Source organism: Mytilus californianus, unplaced genomic scaffold (genome assembly GCF_021869535.1).
Source record: "Mytilus californianus isolate M0D057914Y unplaced genomic scaffold, xbMytCali1.0.p SCAF_8, whole genome shotgun sequence".
Lineage (NCBI taxonomy): Eukaryota > Metazoa > Mollusca > Bivalvia > Mytilida > Mytilidae > Mytilus > Mytilus californianus.
In genome coordinates, this window is record NW_026262734.1 from 101,418,601 (window position 1) to 101,439,263 (window position 20,663).

Sequence of the window (20,663 nt, forward strand, 5' to 3'; positions counted from 1 at the left end):
CACAAAAACCCTTTTTGAAAATGTTTCAGAAAAATGTATAAATGAATGCATTCTCAAATTCTAGCCATTTTTGTTATTTTGAGAATTCTATGTTGATGCCAATTCTGAGTCACCTTTTAATCAGGGACAGTCTATACTATAGTATAGAAAATCCCTGTTTTAATTTATCATTTTTTTAGACTTTAGGCCATATAGAATTTGCCTTTTTGGAATAACCACCTGTATTGTTGAAAACTGTAACTTACGTCTCGGTTATCTTTTGGTTATTTGCGTTGTTTGGTTGTAGTCTAATGGACGCCAACCACATACCTTCATTTACAAACACCCTTTCATCGCAAACAAATTATATATTGCGTCAAAAATTCTGGATCCCACCCTCCTAAAAAAGATCTCAATGGGTCTAATGATTTCAGAAGCATTTTTTTTTAAGTTTACAGAATGAAAAAAACATTTGATATAATTTTGTGCATTGCTCAAAACCCAAATATTTGAAGCCAAGGAGGGTATGACCAAAAGGGAACCTAAAAAGCCTGAGGGATTCAGACAACATATAGATAACAAATCACAGACAGACAAATGTTGCAAAGTGACAGCAATAGCTCCCACCTTAATTAAGACAGTTGAGCTAAAAACTCCTTTAACCTATAGATAATTCAAATGGCAGATATTCTTGATCAAATATATAAAGACTAAATATATATAGTTATGATTTATTGTAAATCAAACAATTTCTAGTGGATCTTTGTCAACAGCAGATACAAAAATGTCTACTCCAGGAAGTTGAGGCTCAAGCCTCATTTTCAAATGTTTTAAAAATCCTCGTTCAGTGTTGCTATGGTCACATAGTATCACATTTGTCCCACTGTATACAGCATGAAGAACGTCGTGATGGGACATTTCACCTGTCAAATACAGTGATGCACGTACATCCTTTAATAAGCTTCCTCCTGACCCTGCACAAACTGCCACAGTCTCTAAACTATTTGCATCTGCAATGTAAAAACAAATTTGGAAATTAGTTCTTTATTTTGCGTTGATAAAATATGTCAGTGTGTTTGAAACAAATTTATAAAGTGTTATTTTTATTTGAAAAAATTTCCAAAATGGAAAAAACAAAATGTTCTCTACTCAAACCAAATTTTCAAATGCCTACGAATAAAAGGATATTTGGGTTTAATGTCACAGAAACAGCAACAAACCAATAGTAAACTTCAAAAGATAAATGACTAAATAATATATGTCAAGTTCTAAATTGCCATTGAGTCTAAACATGTAGTTAATAAATCTTAGAAAGACTCAAAAAAATTGTTCTCAGATTTTTCTGACATTTATTTTGCAAAAAATTATCAAGTGGATGTTCCTGTAAGACACCAATGCCCTCCTTCACAAAAAGACTGAATAATGCTAGCTACTTTTCATTATTCCTAAACAGATCCTGAATGAAGTCTACCTCATATGAATAAAAGAACAATATAAAAATAAGGAGATGTGGTATGATTGCTAACGATCTATTAAGATCAAAATGACTAAGATGTGAACAATTACAGATCTCTGTCAAGCCTTCAACAATGAGCAAAAGATGTATTTAGCTTAATTGTCTCCAAATGTCCTTAGATCTGTCTCCTGATAACCTTCCAAAGTCATTCAACAATCACTTAATTAATTAATAATTTTTAATCACAAAGTCAAATGTTTAAAAATGTGATGCAACATTTTGCAGGAACTTCTACCATTTTAAGTAATGGTGCACAAATTTGCATTCAAGTGTAAATACATCTATTACATATATAGTACAATATAGTAAGCTATAAAAGGCCCCAGTATGTAAAATATTAACCAATTAAAAAGATAACAAACAACCTACTTTATACCACAACAAAGACAGAAAAAAATATCTGGCAAACAGAAAACAAAGATAACCATTGAATTTCAGGTTTCTGGCTTTGGCCAGTAACATAAAGAATGTGGCAGATATTAATATGTTTGTGAACCTCAATATGAAAATCAGAAGATGTGGTATGATTGCCAATGAGACAACTCTTCACCAGAGACCAATGATGTCATGGAGATAGGACTGGTGTTAAGCAATTTAAAATCATGAAAAAAGATGATGATGATGGATGGCTGCTTAACGTTCAGCTGAAATTAATATGCATATTTAGGATGAGAACATGTTAATGTAATATGAATATTAACCCTGCTTTGTACTAGACTGACACGCTGAGTCGGATTTTTAACGTGCTAGTTCACAAGGTAACAGTCTGCAGGAAGACATGTCACCTTACCGGACACATTATTCTGACTCCGAGCCGACAAGTCTTTGCTCTTACTCCTTAATGCAGCATGCTTAGAGGAGAAGTAGGAAATACTAATTTTAAAGTCTTTGGTCATGAAAATAGAGGTGTAGAGTAATTAGTCAAAGAGAGAGCAACATATCTTTATCATATGCTGATAGTTTTTTTTTAATCATCAACCATGGTAACCTTATTTATTTTCAATCTTCTTAAAGCCATAAAACATGGACATGGAGTATATAGGCTCTCGGTCATAAACCTATACTCAGTACTCGGGAGTACAAAGTTTGTGCTCAAAAGTCGAAACAACAAATTCAGTATTTTGATTGGTTGCATGGCTGTTGTGAAAAGAATCAAAACTATATTATTTCCAAAAATCTAGAAAGTAGTTAGCAGGTTTATGGACTGTTTTGTCAAAATTTTTACTTTAAGATATAATTGGAGAAATATTAAATGCCAGTTAGGGTCATCAACCCTAGTTCAAAATGGTGTTCATTGAAACATTTTAATTTCCAATTAGTTCTGCAGATAAGCTATTGGCCAAAAATCTTCAAATGGCTAATACCATAGACATTGACTGAACAATAGGTTTTTAAGGGAGAAATCTGATTCCAACTAATCTAACCAGAAAAGTAATAAAATTTATAGGTTTAAATGTTTTAATGTGATGTAACTACTCGGCTATCCTACCTGGAGATTTAGCTATCCTAATAGAACCTAGTTGTAGATGTGACTTGACTTTCTGTATTGCTTCATCTACTGTTAATTTGTTCTTTAGTTTCCCTATTCTTCCCATACCATAACCAGCTTTAGGAACCTGTGGTAATTTACAATCAAAAGAATTATGTGAATTGTTTCCAAAACTAATATCACTGAAATTACAGTATTATAAAATATTAATCATGTTGGGTCATTGTGATTCTTTTTTTCTTCTAATAAATTGGATTACCCTTCTATAATATTGCTTTAGAAGTTTTGTTTGCTACAGAAATACTATGAAAATTACTCTCACTGAGGTTGAGTGATTCACTGTCAAACAGGGCGATTGCTTCTGATTTGAGGTAATAACTCTGATTTATGAACATCTATTACATACTGAATGTAACGGAGATATTTCTGTGCGAATCTCCCACAGCCAACAGCATTCAAAGTAAAACTTCAACACGAAGAGTGATCAATAACTAATCCCCTTTGTGTTTGTAGTACTTTTAGTACAATTTAGGCCTGAAAATTTTCTAGCTATTCAAACATTTCATATATTAACTGACCTTTGACATCTGTTTAACCTCTATGAACTGTGCTGTGTATTTGTTCATTACAGTTACCACTTTACTAACATTGTTCTGTGAACAACCAACTGTAATCATCTGGTCATCTGTGTCACTGTAAAATTAACATAAAATTTCTGTAAAATCTGGTTTTTCATGAAACCATTTACAAGGCATTGGTTCACTGTAATTTGAAACATTTATAAAAATAAAAGTTTACAAACCTGTGACATCAATGAATGTGCCAAACCACTCAAATTTTACAATCATTACTGTGACTAGACTGTAAATAATTTGGGTTGATAAAACAAATTGCAATTTGGTCAGAATATTGAATGAACTGCAATAGGTAGAGTGCAACACTTACAGTCAAGTCATAATTAAGTCAACTGAAATTTTGGTATATGACCATTATTAACGAACATTATAATACTACCCCATTAATTTACATGTTTAAAGTACAAAATTGATATTGTCAAAAGAAAATACATTACTCAACAGTTGTGAGCTAAAGTACACAACAATTCAAAGTCTATTTGAAATTCATTTTTAGTCTTAATATGGGTACCATTAATAGAGCAGGGACTGTTTGCATTAACAGATATAAAGTATACAGAAAACTCATTTTTTTATCATTTGAATGGTATTATGATGATCTTTTATTTTTAATTTCAATTCGATGGGTTCAAAAAGTGGTTCAACAATAAACACCTCTTCCTTTTTTCCATGATTTCTTTTGAAAATGTCCATTTATAAGACACGTTATAATGTACACTAGAATTACAAATTAAAAAAAAACAGCACATTCAAGCATCCAACTAGATGAACTTTCAGAAAACTTTTGCAGCATTAGCTTATTGATTTGAAGGTCTCTCAGACTTTCTGACAGGTCTGGTAAAAAAATCCAAGTTTTATATAAATCACTTAATCAGGAGATCAGAAGATGTAGTATGATTGCCAATGAGACAACCAGTTTCGTTTAAACTTCTTACATAAAGTAAATAAATTTTTTGGGGGGGAATGGGAGATAACTCAAGACATATAGCTCATATACACATTAAGAATGGATTATATACTAAATGTTTAAAAATTCTTGATTTTCACACTACATAACAATATACTTAAATGCATAAAGTCAGGGAAGAGTTGGGCCCCAGTGGCCAAAAATTTTACTTTTTAAAATTCAATAGTATGATTTTTTATTTACTTTTTATTTATGCATAATACCTGACTTCAATAACAAAACTTACGCAGAAAGGGTATGTAATTTAACATGAGGAATGCCAGACAACTCTTCCTGTAACTGGTCACATTGATTTCTCGGTACACAACAACTTATACTGTTGGACATGTTACTGTGAAGTTCCATTGCATGCTGTATAGGTCTGACATCAACAATATCTGAAATACAGTTAATAACAATAGATTTGTATATTCTGGTACCCTTTTTGTACCTTAAGGATACAAACCTAGACTTAAGGGACATAACTCTTCAAAATTACAGGTACGTTTGTATTAACCTGTCATGAAAAAATACTAAAAGCTTTCAGGTTACACAGATTTAATCAATTTTATTTCATGTAAACACTCCTAAATAAATTGATAAAACTGATTTTTTTAAAGACATTACTCATTTAAAGAATTATCTCCCTTAAAAAATGTGAACACACTCTATAAACATGCGTCTGAAGCACTTTGCTAGATTAACCTTCATCAGGAACGCTCAAAGTAGAATATTTGAAAGCCAAGGATGCATAATAACAGAAACAATTGAAGAGCTATATGACCAAAAAGGACCTAAAAATAATATCCAAATCCATCTAAGTTCAATTTTGTGGTTTGCATAAGGGAGTTAAAAATTTAGTTTCTTAATAGTTTCTAAATTTATAAATGGACTTGAACCAGGCTTTTCCTTTCAAAAGTAACTACACATATACTTTTTCAGCAGCATATGTAACATACAACTATGACTGCCTTAGCTAGCCTCATGTAGTAACAAGCTATTTTGACCATTGTTGACCCCACTTTCCAAATTAAATGCAGTCTTTTATTCCCTTGTTAAAGTAAGTGGTTATATATATGCTATAAGTAGCTGTCCTATGCAGGGTTTTAATTGTTTGTTTTACTTTTACAACAAAATGTCTTGGTAGGCTTAGTGGAAGTTTGTGTGCATATACAACTGGTTTATCCACTAAACATTTTGTGTCTGGACCAAATTAGACTACCGTACTTTCCGGAATATAAAACGCACCCCTAAATAAGGCGCACAGCCGTTTTTTGGGGGAAGAAGTGTTTTTTTCCTTACATAAAACTCACCTGAATATAAAGCGCACCCTGATGAAAATGTATTATGCATTCTACTGACCTTAGAGTAATGAATGTTCACTCGTTTTTGTAACTCACTCAGTAACATGTTTATTTCTATTTTCAGATTGTTGAGAAAGTTGAAAAGCATTTTGATTATATTCATTTGTTTCATATTAAAATAAAGAATGTTAATAAAATTATTATACTTTTCTTATTGTTTTAATTAATCTTATTTAACGAATTTAACGGTACACATTTGTATCTAGACCATGTGTTGCTTGTTGTAGTTTGTCTTTGTTTGAAAGTTTATTTTTGAAGGATTCAAACATGAATGTTTATTATTTTTTACTCTTGAAGTCAAATTCTTATTCCCCACTCTTGCATCTAGCCTATCATATCTACCCCCTCTTCAATAGAAAGTTATCAGAGACCTTGAATAGTGATCAAATGAAATAATCTCTAATGACACAGCTGATTTAACTAAACTGAAATTAAATTAATCTTCTGGTGAGTCATACATCATGTACATACTAAATAAAAAAATTCCTGTCTGGAAAACTAATAAGCATACTGTTATTATAACACAACAATTCTGACTGACATCATTTACATATTATATATTACCAAATGCTTTTATTAACCAATCATTTACTCCATCTTGAACACAATCATAGCTAGTATGAGGGGAGAAAACTCCTATTCTATTTTCCAAACATGTTGTCACAATTCTCTCTTTCCATGTTTTCTGAGTAACACATTTCATTCCAGTAAATATTGGTGGATGATATGAAATGATTAAATTGGTTCCCATGGCAACAGCTTCATCCATTACTGGAGGAGTTAAATCATTGGTCAACATGATTTTCTTAATCTGGAATAACATACATATACACATTATTTAAGTGACATTAATAAAAGACTCATATATGAAGTTTTATTTCAGAAATCATGAGTACTTTAAATGTATTGTTATTTTGATAAGAACTCCATTTAATGGATATCTTCAATAAAAATTGACTACCCAAAGAAAGCATTAATTTTCACTAATTCAATGTTAATTTAGGATTATTAATAGTGTATGCAGCAATTAATGTGTCATCTTTTATTTCTTAATTAAAGTTAGTGGTCAAACTGTTTGTATCTGGACAAAGGCATCTTTTTTATGTTTTTACAGTACAAATTCAATCTAATAAAATATGTTCAATCTCTCATCTCTGTAAAAAAAAATTTTAAATGAAATATATATATATGTACTTGTAATGGTGATGATGGCTCTACTAACAGTCCAACATTGTCCCATTTCTCTGCCAGTGAAGTCGGAGCAAACTGATTCAACTTTTTTACCACTTCTTTCAACTCCATTACTTTAACTGATCTTATAGTTGAAAATAATCTGGTAGATAGCATTTAACTTCACCTGAAAAAGAACATTATATAAGTCATTTTAATATTATAACAGTGAATAACCAAAAACTGGAAAATTTTAATAAATCAGATTAGGTCTTGGTCTTTAAACTAACAGTCAGGGGTACTACTTGTACAAGTAATCTTTATTTACTTGAAGAAGTAAATAAAATATACTTATACAAGTTAATTATATTGTTTGAATAATCTCCCCTTAATTTTCAAAAAAATTTACTTGTATAAGTAAATTTTTTTTACAATCCCACAAAAATTCTCAAGTTTTGAGATGTAAAATCATGCCTTTAACAATTTTTCTCAGGTTAGCTCATAATTTTTGATAAGAGTTCAATGTTTCATCTCATTAATTCAACAAAGAAACTGATTGAGCAAAGATCTTAAGTATTTGTGCAAGGCCTTCAAAAATTGCTCCTTGGGGGCTTGTAAATGAGCAGTGTTCTAAAGATAACAGACAAATGAGATTTTCATTGTCCATGAAATTACACTTAAATGAATAGTAAAGACATCTGCAAAGGACAGACAATTCAAAATTCTGTTAGAGCAAAGAAGTTCTAAGAATTCAAGAAAAGAAGATAGGATGACTTTTTTACTTGTATAAGTAAAAAAATCTGAATGTGTAAGGGACATAACTAGGCCAAAAAATAATTTACTTATACAAGTAAATAAAATACACTTGTATAAGTATCCTACAAATTTACTTATATAAGTATATTATAATTACTTCTTCAAGTAAATAAAAATTACTTGTACAAGTAGTACCCCTGACTGACTAATGGTAAATCCAACTTAGTAGGGTTAACCACACATGCAGGGCTTATGGTCGTCAATTGGTTAACCAGGAAGTAAATATAAAACTGACTTACCCCTTAGACAAGCATATACATGGCAAACCCTTCTACGTCAGGTTAGTTTCATAAATTACTACTAAATATTCCAGATTTCAAAATTTGTCTAGTTTTGTCTTCTTGATGAGGACTTTGTCTTCTTATAAGTCTTATGCATTCCACAGCTGAACAAAGGTGGAGTCATTTAGAGTTCAGATTGGTATAAATTTGACAAATTAACTGTCCAAGGGAAGACATATGAGCCCCAAACACCACAAAAAGACCACCAACCTCAAACATTCTATTCAATTTTAGATAAGCACAATGAAAAATTTGTTAAATTTTGTTTAAATTATAAAATTTATCAATTAAAGAGACAACTTGTATTATCATAGTCCCTCTTCTTATTGTTTTGAAGTGACCCATCAAGACCCATCAAGAAAACTTGGATGTAATTTACAGACTAATAAATAATTCTGACAACAGCGCTCTTAACAGGACTGTATTTTTTGGTGCTCTCAGGATATCCAGTTACTATTTCTTATTATTTTGTACATATTTATTTACATATTTATCCTCGTTCAAAGGTAAGCCAAATATATAAATAAAAATGAAAAATATATTTAGGTGTTTTTTGTGGTATTTTTAAGGTGATTGGAGACGTGCAGTGGTGTTCAGCCCCCCCCCCCATAAAAATCAAATGGTAGCTCCCTAAAGAATACTTGTTGTTTCACATGCACGGTATTTAAAAGTTACTTTAAATGCCAAAAAAAAATAGGTATTATATAAATATCACAATGAGTGCATGTATTTTACAAAATAGTGATCAAAATTTGGTATCTGGTTTTTAAAACAGTTGACAGAGGACACCTTGTTTAATTTGTGCTCTGAAGCTGTCAACAGTGGTTGACTGTACTGTGGCTATTAGTAGCATGTTCCACTGAATGATGGTGCACGGAAAAAATGACTATTTATATGTTTCCTTTGTGGTTCGTATGTCTGTAAGTATTTGAATGGTTTTGTCTTGTTCTGCTGTCGGTTGGTATAATACTTCAGATGCTATGGCAATAAGGCTGTGATTGAAAGTGTAATTGGTTCTTGTGTGTTTATTTTTTACTTTTTTTATGAAAGAATGATGGAGTTGGAAGATCTGGACACGACATGTCATCATTCAACAATTTAAAAGAAATGGAGCGAATGACAATGAGTTCATTATCACCAAAGATAAGTTTTAAGAGAAGTCCATCACTAGGGCAGTCTCCTGATAGTACAGGTACTTATACTATGATACTACAATGTACTAGTTGTAGTTAAACATTTTTCATGACCCTCATACATTTGTACATGACTCTGGCATGTCTGATATGATTTATCTTTTTGATTTCATTTTAAAACTATGGGTTACACTAATGACTGGACCGAATGACAGGACCGAATGACAGGACCAAATAAAAAATGCTAATTACTTTTTTATTTTTTTCAAAGGATTAATTTCAAATTTGAAATATAATAAGATTTCATCATTTAATATATAAATTTAAAAAGAAAAAATTATATTTTTTTTCAGAAGCTTGCGAAAACGTGACCTGACCTACGCTGACAATGACAGGACCAATATCGAGAATGACAGGACCAAATAAAAATGCTAATAACTTTTTTATTTCTCGAAGGATTTGTTTCAAATTTGAAATTTAATTAGATTTCAACATTTAATACATAAATTTAAAAAGAAAATATATTTTTTTTTTCAAAAGCTTGCGAAAACGTGACCTGACCTACGCTGATAATGACAGGACCAACCTCGACAATGACAGGACCGAAAAAAAATGCTAATTACTTTTTTATTTCTCAAAGGATTTATCTCAAATTTGAAATACAATAAGATTTCAGCATGTTTTACATAAATATAAGAAAAAATTGAGAAAAAAAATATTTAAGCTTGCCCGAAAGTCTATAAATGTTCGTTTGTAAATATGTTTGATAATAGTTTACATGCATTACCTTTCAGTTATTTTTTAGGTAAGATAATTTCTATCACATAATTTTGATTTAAATGCTTTCAAACATAGACGTAGTTTTTTTTATTGTGATCTATAATTTAAAGTTTTCAGTTTTTATATCTTCTTTTTACAAGTACATTTTTAATTATCTATTTGCATGTGTAATCCTACTTATTTTTTCTTTATTTCAGGGTGGGGTACACTGCTAGCTAGGTCCTCGTCCTGTACCCTGGGATGACTATAAATGTCATGCAGAATGCTAGCAAAACAGTTAAAATTATTTTACAGAATCAGTATTTAGATTATACACAAATTTGATATAGGAATTAAACTAATCTGGACTTTAGAATTGAATTTAGATTAGTCTGGACTTGAAAATAATAAGAACATTGATCAGGAGGATTTTTTTTATAGTTTTTAAATTTGATAAAATGAATGGTTTAAATCTTAATATTTCGAAAAATTTGAAGTAAATACTTTTACATATAGATATGTAATTAGTCATCTTTCCTTGTCATGATAACGGTTAATTATGACACAGTCAACGTAAGTTGGTCAAGTCAAGTTTATTACCCCAAAAAAAAATTTTTTTTCTGATTATTTAGTAATTTCTTAGTTATTCATGATCCAAATTTAACAATTTTCTAATTTTGTTATTTAAATAACAGAACATTAGGACTTTTCATCGGTCAGGTCATGTCGATATTGGTCAGGTCAATGTCAACGTTGGTCAAGTCACATTTTCGCAAGCTTTAATAATTTTTTTCTTATATTTATGTATTAAATGTTGAAATCTAATTAAATTTCAAATTTGAAACAAATCCTTCGAGAAATAAAAAAGTTATTAGCATTTTCATTTGGTCCTGTCATTCTCGATATTGGTCCTGTCATTGTCATCGTAGGTCAGGTCACGTTTTCGCAAGCTTTTGAAAAAAAAATATAATTTTTTCTTTTTAAATTTATATATTAAATGATGAAATCTTATTATATTTTAAATTTGAAATTAATCCTATGAAAAATAAAAAAGTTATTAGCATTTTTCATTTGGTCCTGTCATTCGGTCCTGTCATTCGGTCCAGTCATTAGTGTAACCCTAAAACTATTGCACATATTTCTTTGGTAAATAGTAAGATGAAAAATGCCCCCTTAAAGCAATCTGAAAAGTCATGTCAGTAAACATACATTGAGGATATTGTTATGCCACCAAAATACATACCGGAAATTCTGAAAGGGTTATAATTCAGGGAAGCACTAATGACAGGACGATTGCCCGGATAGTGACAGGACGATTGACCGGATGAGATATAAATAGTCATAACTTTTTTGTTATTCGGTAGATTTTTTTAATATTTGTAGACCTTAGAGATATTACACTATATTTTATGAAAATAAAACAAAATAAGTGAAAAAAATTATTTTTGAGCAATTAAAGTTGACCGGACGGATTTCACACTCGCCGATACACGCTATACATATATTCAACTGGTCGAAAACAAGTGTTAATATCTCTTTTGTTTTACAATATGTGTCGATGAAATTAAGGAATCTGTGAGAATAATAAATATATAATACGAAAATATAAACTTTATAGTAAACAAAAATGTTTTTCTGCCAAAAAAGTTGACCGGACGGTATTGACATTCGCCGATGTACGCGTTGATTATATTGAACTGATCGACAAAAAGTGTTTATAATTTTTTTGTTTTACAATATTTTTACATGAAACTAAGAAATCTACGAGATCAATAAATATATGATATGAAAATCTAAACTTTATAGTAAAAAAAAATAGTTTTTCTTCAAAAAAAGTTGACCGGACGGAACTAACATTCGCCGATATATGCTTTAAATATATTGAACTGATCGACACAAGTGTTAATATCTCTTTTATTTTACCATATCTGTCCATGAAATTAAGAATATTGGAGATTAATAAATATATTATACGAAAATTAAAACTTTATAGTAAAAAAAATTGTTTTTCTGCAAAAAAAGTTGACCGGACAGAATTAACATTCGCCGATATATGCTTTAAATATATTGAACTGATCGACACAAGTGTTAATATCTCTTCTTTTTTCTTTGTAATATCTGTCCATGAAATTAATGAATCTGTGAGATTAATATATATATTATACGAAAATATAAACTTTATAATAAAAACTTTGAGCCCAAAATTTTGATTTGAGTGAGTTCACCACGGCACTCTAGAAGTACTGATATTTAATTAGATTAATCTAATTTTGACACTTGTCGTAATCACCAATCAAACCAAATAACATGTCATTAAAGTTTTCACACCTGAGACATCATATACATTTAATTGAATTACCTTATATAATCAGTTGGCAATTAGAATCCAATCAAAGAAGAAATTTGATAAAGTTCAAGATTACAGATTAACTTTTAACTCACCTAGTAATAACAGAGACATATAATTGTATTATATGTCTCTGGTAATAACTACTCAATTGTTCGGTCATATCTGCTCTGACTTTCAACCAGTTCAGATCGCACAAATTATAGTTCTACTATAAATTGTTTAATAGCATGTCTTTTTAAAGACAATTTTCAAATACATATTGATATATATATATAGATTGATAATAGTGCTACTATATATTGCTTTATTCAAAACAATGTCTTTTTAAAGACAGTTGTCGAAAATATATTTATAAATACATAAATAAATAGATCGATAATAGTGCTACTATATATTGCTTTATTCAAAAGCATGTCACAGTCTTTTTAAAGACAGTTGTCGAAAATCTATTTATGAATACATAAATAATTAGATATTCTCGACTATCAGTCTTATTGAGCCTGATATCACAATATATTGTGCGTTGCTACTATTATAGCGCCTCTTACTAGTAGACAAAATATCAAAATGGATAGTGGGTCAATTGTCTATATGTATACAGATGTATTACATCAAACAGAAATAGTAGATATTTTAACAAATCCCGAAACATCTCGTACATCGAATGTTCCCCCTTATAAGCCAAAGGCAAACGAAGTTTACTTGTTTCAAACTGGGGCAGATGATTGGAAATGTGACCAATATCTGTGGATAAATAATGGTACAAAATCAGTCACCATTGGTAATGATGTTCTTAAAAAACATTTTTACAAAATCCGATTACCAGGAACAACAGACAATACAAACGGTAGAAAAAGACCAGTTGGTTCTTTACAGTTTAAGAAAACTGCATATAGTTTCAAAAGTAAAAAAAGCTTAATACTTGTGCATTATGAGGGAGATGAAACGGTGTATGTACCCGTTGGCCATGGGAACAGCAAAAAGTCACACCCCCCGAGTATACACGCTCTGCTAAAGCATATATCGGCGAATGTTAATTCCGTCCGGTCAAATTTTTTTGAAGAAAAACATTTTTTTTTACTATAAAATTTATATTTTCATATCATATATTTATTGATCTCACAGATTTCTTAGTTTCTTGTAAAAATATTATAAACACTTTTTGTCGATCAGTTCAATAATCAACGCGTACATCGGCGAATGTCAATACCGTCCGGTCAACTTTTTTTCCAGAAAAGCATTTTGTTTTTCTACAAAATTTATATTTTCATATCATATATTTATTGATCTCGCAGATTTCTTAGTTTCATGTCAAAATATTGTAAAACAAAAAAATTATAAACACTTTTTGTCGATCAGTTCAATATAATCAACGCGTACATCGGCGTATGTCAATACCGTCCGGTCAACTTTTTTTGCAGAAAAACATTTTTGTTTACTATAAAGTTTAAATTTTCGTATTAAATATTTATTATTCTCACAGATTCCTTAATTTCATCGACAAATATTGTAAAACAAAAGAAATATTAACACCTGTTGTCGACCAGTTGAATATATGTATAGCGAATATCGGCGAGTGTGAAATCCGTCCGGTCAACTTTATTTGCTCAAAAATATTTTTTTTCATTTATTTTGTTTTTTTTTCATAAAATATAGTGTAATATCTCTAAGGTCTACAAATATTAAAATAATCTACCGAATAACAAAACAGTTATGACTATACACATCTCATCCGGTCAATCGTCCTGTCACTATCCGGGCAATCGTCCTGTCATTAGTGCAACCCCAATGCATGCAGATGCGGAAACGGATAGTAAAACTCGGTTTTTATAGTTTTAAAACTTGCATAATTAAATACCCTTTTGGTGACAAAATTTGAACTGAATTTACATTTTTAGTATTCAATTTTAATCTCCTTGCTGTTATGTATGACCTTATTGGACATTTCAGCAAAATAGAGAGTGTTTGTAGGAGTCGAGAGTCCATGTACGGTTCGGAGTTTAAGATAGCAAACTACATTTCCGTTCATGATTGCGTAATCACAAATTGGAAAACTGCCTTGCTCTAGGTTAGTAGGTTTGTAACTACTTTACATTTTAAGTATCAATATCAGACACAAAAAACCTCCTACGTCAAACTTTTAATGACAGGTACACTTTGTTTTTGACAAGGTACCATATAAAAGACTTCTCAACAAAATGTTACTGAAATATTTTGGTCTTTCAAAAGACAAATAAGAAGTATAAATTGTGTGTTCTTTCCTTTCTCAGAAAGTTTCTGTTAAACAGGACACACAGACAAGATCAAGAAAAATACCCGCTATGGAGGCATGATACATGTACAATGATGTATGTCACCTCATCATGATCTGCTCATAATCAGTCTGCCCCCTACATGTACATGCCCTAGTCCAAATAATTATGACGTCTTTGAAGGCTATTTTAAATTTTTGCTTTGACGCCTTCCTGCGACCGATGTAAGGCGTCAAAGAAAAAAAATATAATAGCCTTTCAAGACGTCATAATTATTTGGACTATCTGCCCCCCAAAGAAATATGGTAACAAAATTAAAAAGAAAATCGGTGAATATTTGTTTTCAAGAAAGATGTGCTGGAGGACAAAAATGTAAACACTTTTGTAGTACAGTTAAACCATTTCTCTCTAAAAAAAAGTCTAACTGCAGCCAACAAAAAATTGTACTAGTGGACGAAAATAAAATTTTAAACAACACTAAAGATGTTTGTGACAACTTTAATACTTTTTTTGTTAATGTTGCCAATTAATGACATAGTCAAAGGTACTATTTTTGAAGAAAAAACACACCCTAGTATTTTGGAAATTAAAGCTAACATGCAACATGATAAATTTTTTGATTTTAAACCTATACAATAGAATATTTTTATTTCCCAAATTACAGGGCCCATAAAGGGCATAAAATCAGATACAATTGATTTACATAATTGGTAACAACAACAATAATAGTCACTTGTAAATATATATTTAGTATATTAGCATTGGTCAGAATCAGAGCCAAAAACCACATATATATTGTGAATAAAAGAATAAAATTACATTATATGCATTCATTCTCAAATCATTTACTTGACTTAGTGTCAATATTCATACCTGATCTCCTTAATTCAAAACAATCACAAATATAACAGCCCAGTTTTTCCATAAGAGTTACATTTTCTTGGGTCAAGAGCCATACAAATTTAGAAGATTTATTTAAATTTTTAAAATTATAACAATTATTAGAAATGTTTTGAAAAAAAATCTTCCCTTTGAATATCATAAAGAGGGCATTCTATACATGTTGACACTGTAGACAATGGTCATGATGGTACAAAATGTAGACAAACTGGTGAAAACGATCAATATAAAAAAAGCTATTACGAGCTGGTGCACCAGTACTGAACAAACATATCAACAACACTTATAAATAATACTAAAGAATGATTTAGTTGTATTGAAAGACTGTAAATATAATTTTGAATATTCTAATATTGTAGATTACCTAGGGTTCGAACATCAACCTTATGTAAGAACTCATTTAAATATACAGCTTCTGTTTATGGAATGATCTACCTGATGATTTTAGAAAAATTGCTTTTAATTATACACCTGGAGAATTTCCTGATCTGCAGTACATATTGAAATAACATACATGTAGAGTATTATAACTTTCTTATCATACATGTATGTGCACATTCAAAGAGCTGTCACAGTTTTAAATTAGACATCTAGGGTTTAGCCCTCTACAGAGGTTTATAGTATAGACATGAATTCAATCAAGAAGTATGAGCCGCTGGTAAAACACTTCCGTTTGTATTCAGTGTTAGGAACAACTCAGTCTTCACGTCCACATTTTGTTCCACCACATTCACCTGCAAATGAGACAGATGTAGATAAATTCAAGGAATTCATTCATAATTCTAAAAGACTGTTAGTTATAACAGGTGCTGGGATATCAACTGAAAGTGGTATTCCTGATTATAGATCTGAAGGAGTGGGACTATATGCGAGAAGTTCAAATAGACCAGTCCAGTATCAAGACTTTGTAAAAAAAGCAGACATAAGGCAGAGATACTGGGCAAGAAATTTTGTAGGTTGGCCTACATTTTCATCTGTATTGCCTAATAATACACACAAGATTTTGAGTGAATGGGAAACAATTGGTAATCTTCATTGGTTGGTGACACAAAATGTTGATGCTCTACATTACAAAGCAGGAAGTAAAAATCTGACGGAACTACATGGAAGTGCTCACAGAGTGGAATGTTTAGATTGTAAACATATGATATCGAGACCAGAACTTCAGGATATGATAAAGGGAGACAATCCTATGTGGCATTCAGAATCTGTTGACATGGCACCTGATGGAGATGTACAACTCAGTCAAGAACAGATAAATGGATTTAATGTAGGTACATGTACATATACATGTATTGGGTTTAGAACTGACCATTGAGCATTTTTGTGGGAGTGGGAAGGGGGCATGGTTTTTATCTCTAAATAAATATACTGGGTAACCGGATATAGATTACACTTTTTATGGTATTTCACTGCATGTGAATTTCATTGTGTCATTTCACTATAAAAGCTATTAATACATATTTCTGACACCAAAAAGATACAATGTACGGTACATTTTTACCAAGATATGAGACTTCCTGTTACATACATACATGTAACTCATATTTGCTCAATTGAAAGTTCAAAATTTGATTAAGATTACAGAAAACATCATTGACTTTTTGGCAATTTGTTCCAGTTATATTAAGAATGAAGAAGTTTATATTGTAAGCATGTGTGATCAGATGATCTGTCTGCTGTTGTTACAAACATTGCTTCAATATGATCAATAAGGCATCTAGTAAATAATAACTGACAATGGAAACTTGCCAAAAAATTTCACTGTATTTCGGTATGTAGATATTGGTCATCCTTACTCCAGACACAAAATAACATATGTTTTTTTTTTAAGGTTTCTCTACTTATGATATCCTATTTTTAATGCTGGAAAATGGCTTAGTAGCCCTAAAGGTTATTTTCACACTTTTGTAAGTGGTAGTAAACAGGTACATGAGGATCTCAATGTGGCAGCCTTCATTTCTGTATTCTTTAAATTTTAGGTAATTTTTTTTCCATATATATTCCTTACATTTTTTGCCAAAATTTTATTCTCTTATTTTTTTATATTTTAGCATCCAACATGTCCAATTATTCTACATTCTTTATTTTTTGGGCCTATTTTTCTTCAACCTTGGTCCATTATTCTCTATTCTGTAAACCCCATTCAGACCCACATATATCATGTATAGTTCATGATATATACTCAACATGATCAAGGTATAAAAAAATTAGCAAAATAAAAAACCAATCCTGTCCCTGCCTACCTAGTGTTTATGTCTCAAGGAGGAAACCCTAAACTCTATTTTTATTTGGTACCAGCATCATGAGCATCATTGTTGTTAATAATTTCTGCATGTCAACATGTACACGTCATGTATTATGTATATAACTTATTTCAGGTTCCTTCTTGTAAGAAGTGTGGTGGAGTATTAAAACCAGAGATTGTATTCTTTGGAGACAATGTTCCAAGACCTCGAGTAGATTTTGTATTTGATAAGGTGAAAGAGTCTGATAGTCTTCTTGTACTTGGATCATCACTCGAGGTAAGAACGTGTCTTTAGGAAAAATTAAGTGTGCAAAGTGATTACTTAAGCAAAAGCCATGCGCAAAGTGATTACTTAAGCAAAACCTGTGTGCAAAGTGAATACTTATAAAGCAAAACCCATGTGCAAAGTGATTACTTAAGCAAAAGCCCTGTGCAAAGTGATAAGCCACTGATTACTTAAGCAAAAGCCAACAGAGATATATAGCTGACCCTTCTCATTGTTGAAGGCCGTACGGTTGCCTATAATTGCTTACATCCACTTCATTTTAACTTTGATAGATAGTTGTTTCATTGGCAGTCATACCACATCTCCTTATTTTTAAAGAGAAACTGAATAACTACATGCATGTTACATCAATTTGCAGGTTGCTTGGTTTGTTTTACATTTATAAAATAACTTGCAATTTAGCATATTAGTAGCCAGGAGAGTTCAGACAACCCTTCCCCCCATACAACAAAAATTCTATTTTAAGTTGAAATTGAGATTTAATTTTGACTATAAAAGTCAAAGCGTCTTGACACCAATTGCAAATAACCCCCTCAGAGACATCCTTGCTACGGGTCTGTTTTGTCAGTGACTCTACTTAGGCCAACTAACATAAAACATGTAAAATGATTAAAAGAAATTAAAACTAGTTTTTATGCCCATTGCGACAAAATGTTAGAGGGCATATTGTTTTACCCAGGCCCTGTATGTCCGTCCACCCACATAGGGTATAAAGTTTTTTCGACTTAGTCCTCCTATAGTTTTTAAGCTAGAAGTATTATATTATACAGGGTGTAAGAACATGTATTCAAGGTGTGCATATTATCAGAATTCTGTTTTTTTTTTATTTTCAACAAATAATAGCTGGTTGTTTACTTAGTCATGTCATGGTAGTATTAGGCATGCAGGGTACATTACTGTGCATTCATTATTATTCGTTGGATACTAATTTTCGTTGGTTTCGTGGGAACAGGTGAACCACGAATTTAAATGTTCAACGAATTACAAATGTTATATTGCCTTGTACACTGACATTGGCAAAACCACGAAATCAAATATCCACGAAAATGCTAGTTTTCTTCAATCCACGAAAATTTGTACCCACGAAAATAAATGAATCCACAGTAGTTGTTTCTGGCTAACTTCTCCTCAGTTTTTAAGCTTGAACGTTTATACATGAAATGACATATGTCTAAATGTGTGAATATTGTCCATGTTGTCAGGATTTTGGTTTTCCATGAATATTTCACAAATGGCATGTTGTTGAAATTTGTCATGTTTTGGTTATATAAGGCATGATGGGTACATGGTTTGTCCTGCTAACTTCTCATTCAGTTTTCAAAAACTAGAACTTTTTTTTTAATGAGGGTGTTAGTACATATATACTAAGGTGAGCATATTATCAGGATTTTGATTTTCTTAAAATTTTCAACAAATGACAGCAGTTCAAGTTTGAGTTCGGTCAAGGTTAACCCCATGATGACTAGTTATAATTTATGGCCATGTGGATGTAGATAATTGCATAAAAATAAGATTTATTATCTATTTTGTAGTGTTTACAGACATCAGGGAAATTGCCAAATTTCACACAGTTGTACTGGGAAAAGTTAAAGATACATACATAAAAAAAATATTACAAACAATACCAAATCATTACATTATAAAACTATGGGAAAATAATATATACATGTACCTAAGAAGTGGTGTCAAATCATGCTAATTACTGGAAATTACATGCACATTTAATATGCTTATATGCTATGTATATTAATACCATGATTTTTCTTTTTTTCTTTCTAAGGTATTTTTCTTTTCTTTTTTGTGATATTGAAATGACTTCCTTTTATGTTTTAAAGGTATACTCAGGATACAGATTTGTAAATGCTGCTCATGAACAGAAGAAACCCATAGCTATTGTTAGTATAGGACCAACAAGGGCAGATAAACTAGCCAACATTAAAATAAACACTAAATGTTCTGAAATTCTAGAAAATATATGATTGAAAGTATATCATGTATATAGACATGATAGATGTGAAATTTTTTTATAATTAAATTATTTGATTATTTGATTTTTAATTGGTAGTAATTTTATTTAAATATTTATTTATGATAAATACTTCAAGCAGACTGAGTGCTAATGTCTTCCTCATCCCTATATTTTGTAGAATCTTTAGAATTATATGTATACACTGCAGCTCAGGTGATATTCCTTATTCATCCTGACCATACAGGAAGTGATGAAATATAATATGCAGTGACAGTTACATGGGGAGGACAGGCACCAGGTGTGTGCTCCCAAATGGAGAAAAAAAGGTTTTCATAAAGAAACTTAGAAAAAAAATAGTCCAATGCTTCTGTAGCCTTAATAGGGTTATACCTTTAAACAATGCCTGGTGTGGGCAGCAGTTTTAGCTTGTTCACCATGACAACCCTATGGATCTTTAAATTGTTGTTTGCCCAACATCAACACTTCTTCATGGATATTCTGGACACAAACAAAACAACAATAAATTAGATAGGTTCTACGATATGGGTCGACTGAAATGAAGGGAAAGGG

At 31.0% G+C, this 20,663-nt stretch overlaps 2 protein-coding genes across 3 annotated transcripts; one reads left to right on the forward strand and one right to left on the reverse strand.

Annotated features, from left to right (window-relative positions):
• Window positions 1-694: 694 nt before the first annotated feature.
• LOC127710748 (NIF3-like protein 1) lies at window positions 695-11,358 on the reverse strand. 2 transcript variants are annotated; one of them, XM_052216708.1, is made up of 7 exons: window positions 11,332-11,358; window positions 7,124-7,286; window positions 6,494-6,740; window positions 4,813-4,963; window positions 3,563-3,677; window positions 2,985-3,111; window positions 695-989 (listed from the first exon to the last, which is right to left on the reverse strand). In XM_052216708.1, exons 2-7 carry the CDS (start codon window positions 7,274-7,276, stop codon window positions 721-723), a joined length of 1,062 nt encoding a protein of 353 aa, XP_052072668.1. In that variant the 5' UTR covers window positions 7,277-7,286; window positions 11,332-11,358; the 3' UTR covers window positions 695-720. The 2 variants fall into 2 exon arrangements, with proteins under 2 accessions (XP_052072668.1, XP_052072669.1); XM_052216709.1 differs by lacking the exon at window positions 11,332-11,358 and adding an exon at window positions 11,298-11,321.
• Window positions 11,359-15,962: 4,604 nt separating this feature from the next.
• Window positions 15,963-20,182, forward strand: LOC127710753 (NAD-dependent protein lipoamidase sirtuin-4, mitochondrial-like). Its single transcript, XM_052216715.1, has 3 exons — window positions 15,963-16,860; window positions 17,972-18,115; window positions 19,960-20,182. The coding sequence occupies exons 1-3, from the start codon at window positions 16,219-16,221 to the stop codon at window positions 20,101-20,103; spliced, it is 930 nt and encodes a 309-aa protein (XP_052072675.1). The 5' UTR covers window positions 15,963-16,218; the 3' UTR covers window positions 20,104-20,182.
• Window positions 20,183-20,663: the final 481 nt, after the last annotated feature.

Bases quoted from the DNA above. Each gene is read 5' to 3' on its own strand.
- LOC127710748 (XM_052216708.1), bottom strand. From the start codon at position 7,276: ATGCTATCTACCAGATTATTTTCAACTATAAGATCAGTTAAAGTAATG. The intron at 6,741-7,123 runs GTACATATATAT...ATGTTATTCCAG, and splicing joins AGCCATCATCACCATTACAA to ATTAAGAAAATCATGTTGAC. The intron at 3,678-4,812 runs GTAAGTTTTGTT...TTAATTTTACAG, and splicing joins AAATTACATACCCTTTCTGC to TGACACAGATGACCAGATGA.
- LOC127710753 (XM_052216715.1), top strand. From the start codon at position 16,219: ATGAATTCAATCAAGAAGTATGAGCCGCTGGTAAAACACTTCCGTTTG. The intron at 16,861-17,971 runs GTAGGTACATGT...AACTTATTTCAG, and splicing joins AACAGATAAATGGATTTAAT to GTTCCTTCTTGTAAGAAGTG. The intron at 18,116-19,959 runs GTAAGAACGTGT...TATGTTTTAAAG, and splicing joins TACTTGGATCATCACTCGAG to GTATACTCAGGATACAGATT.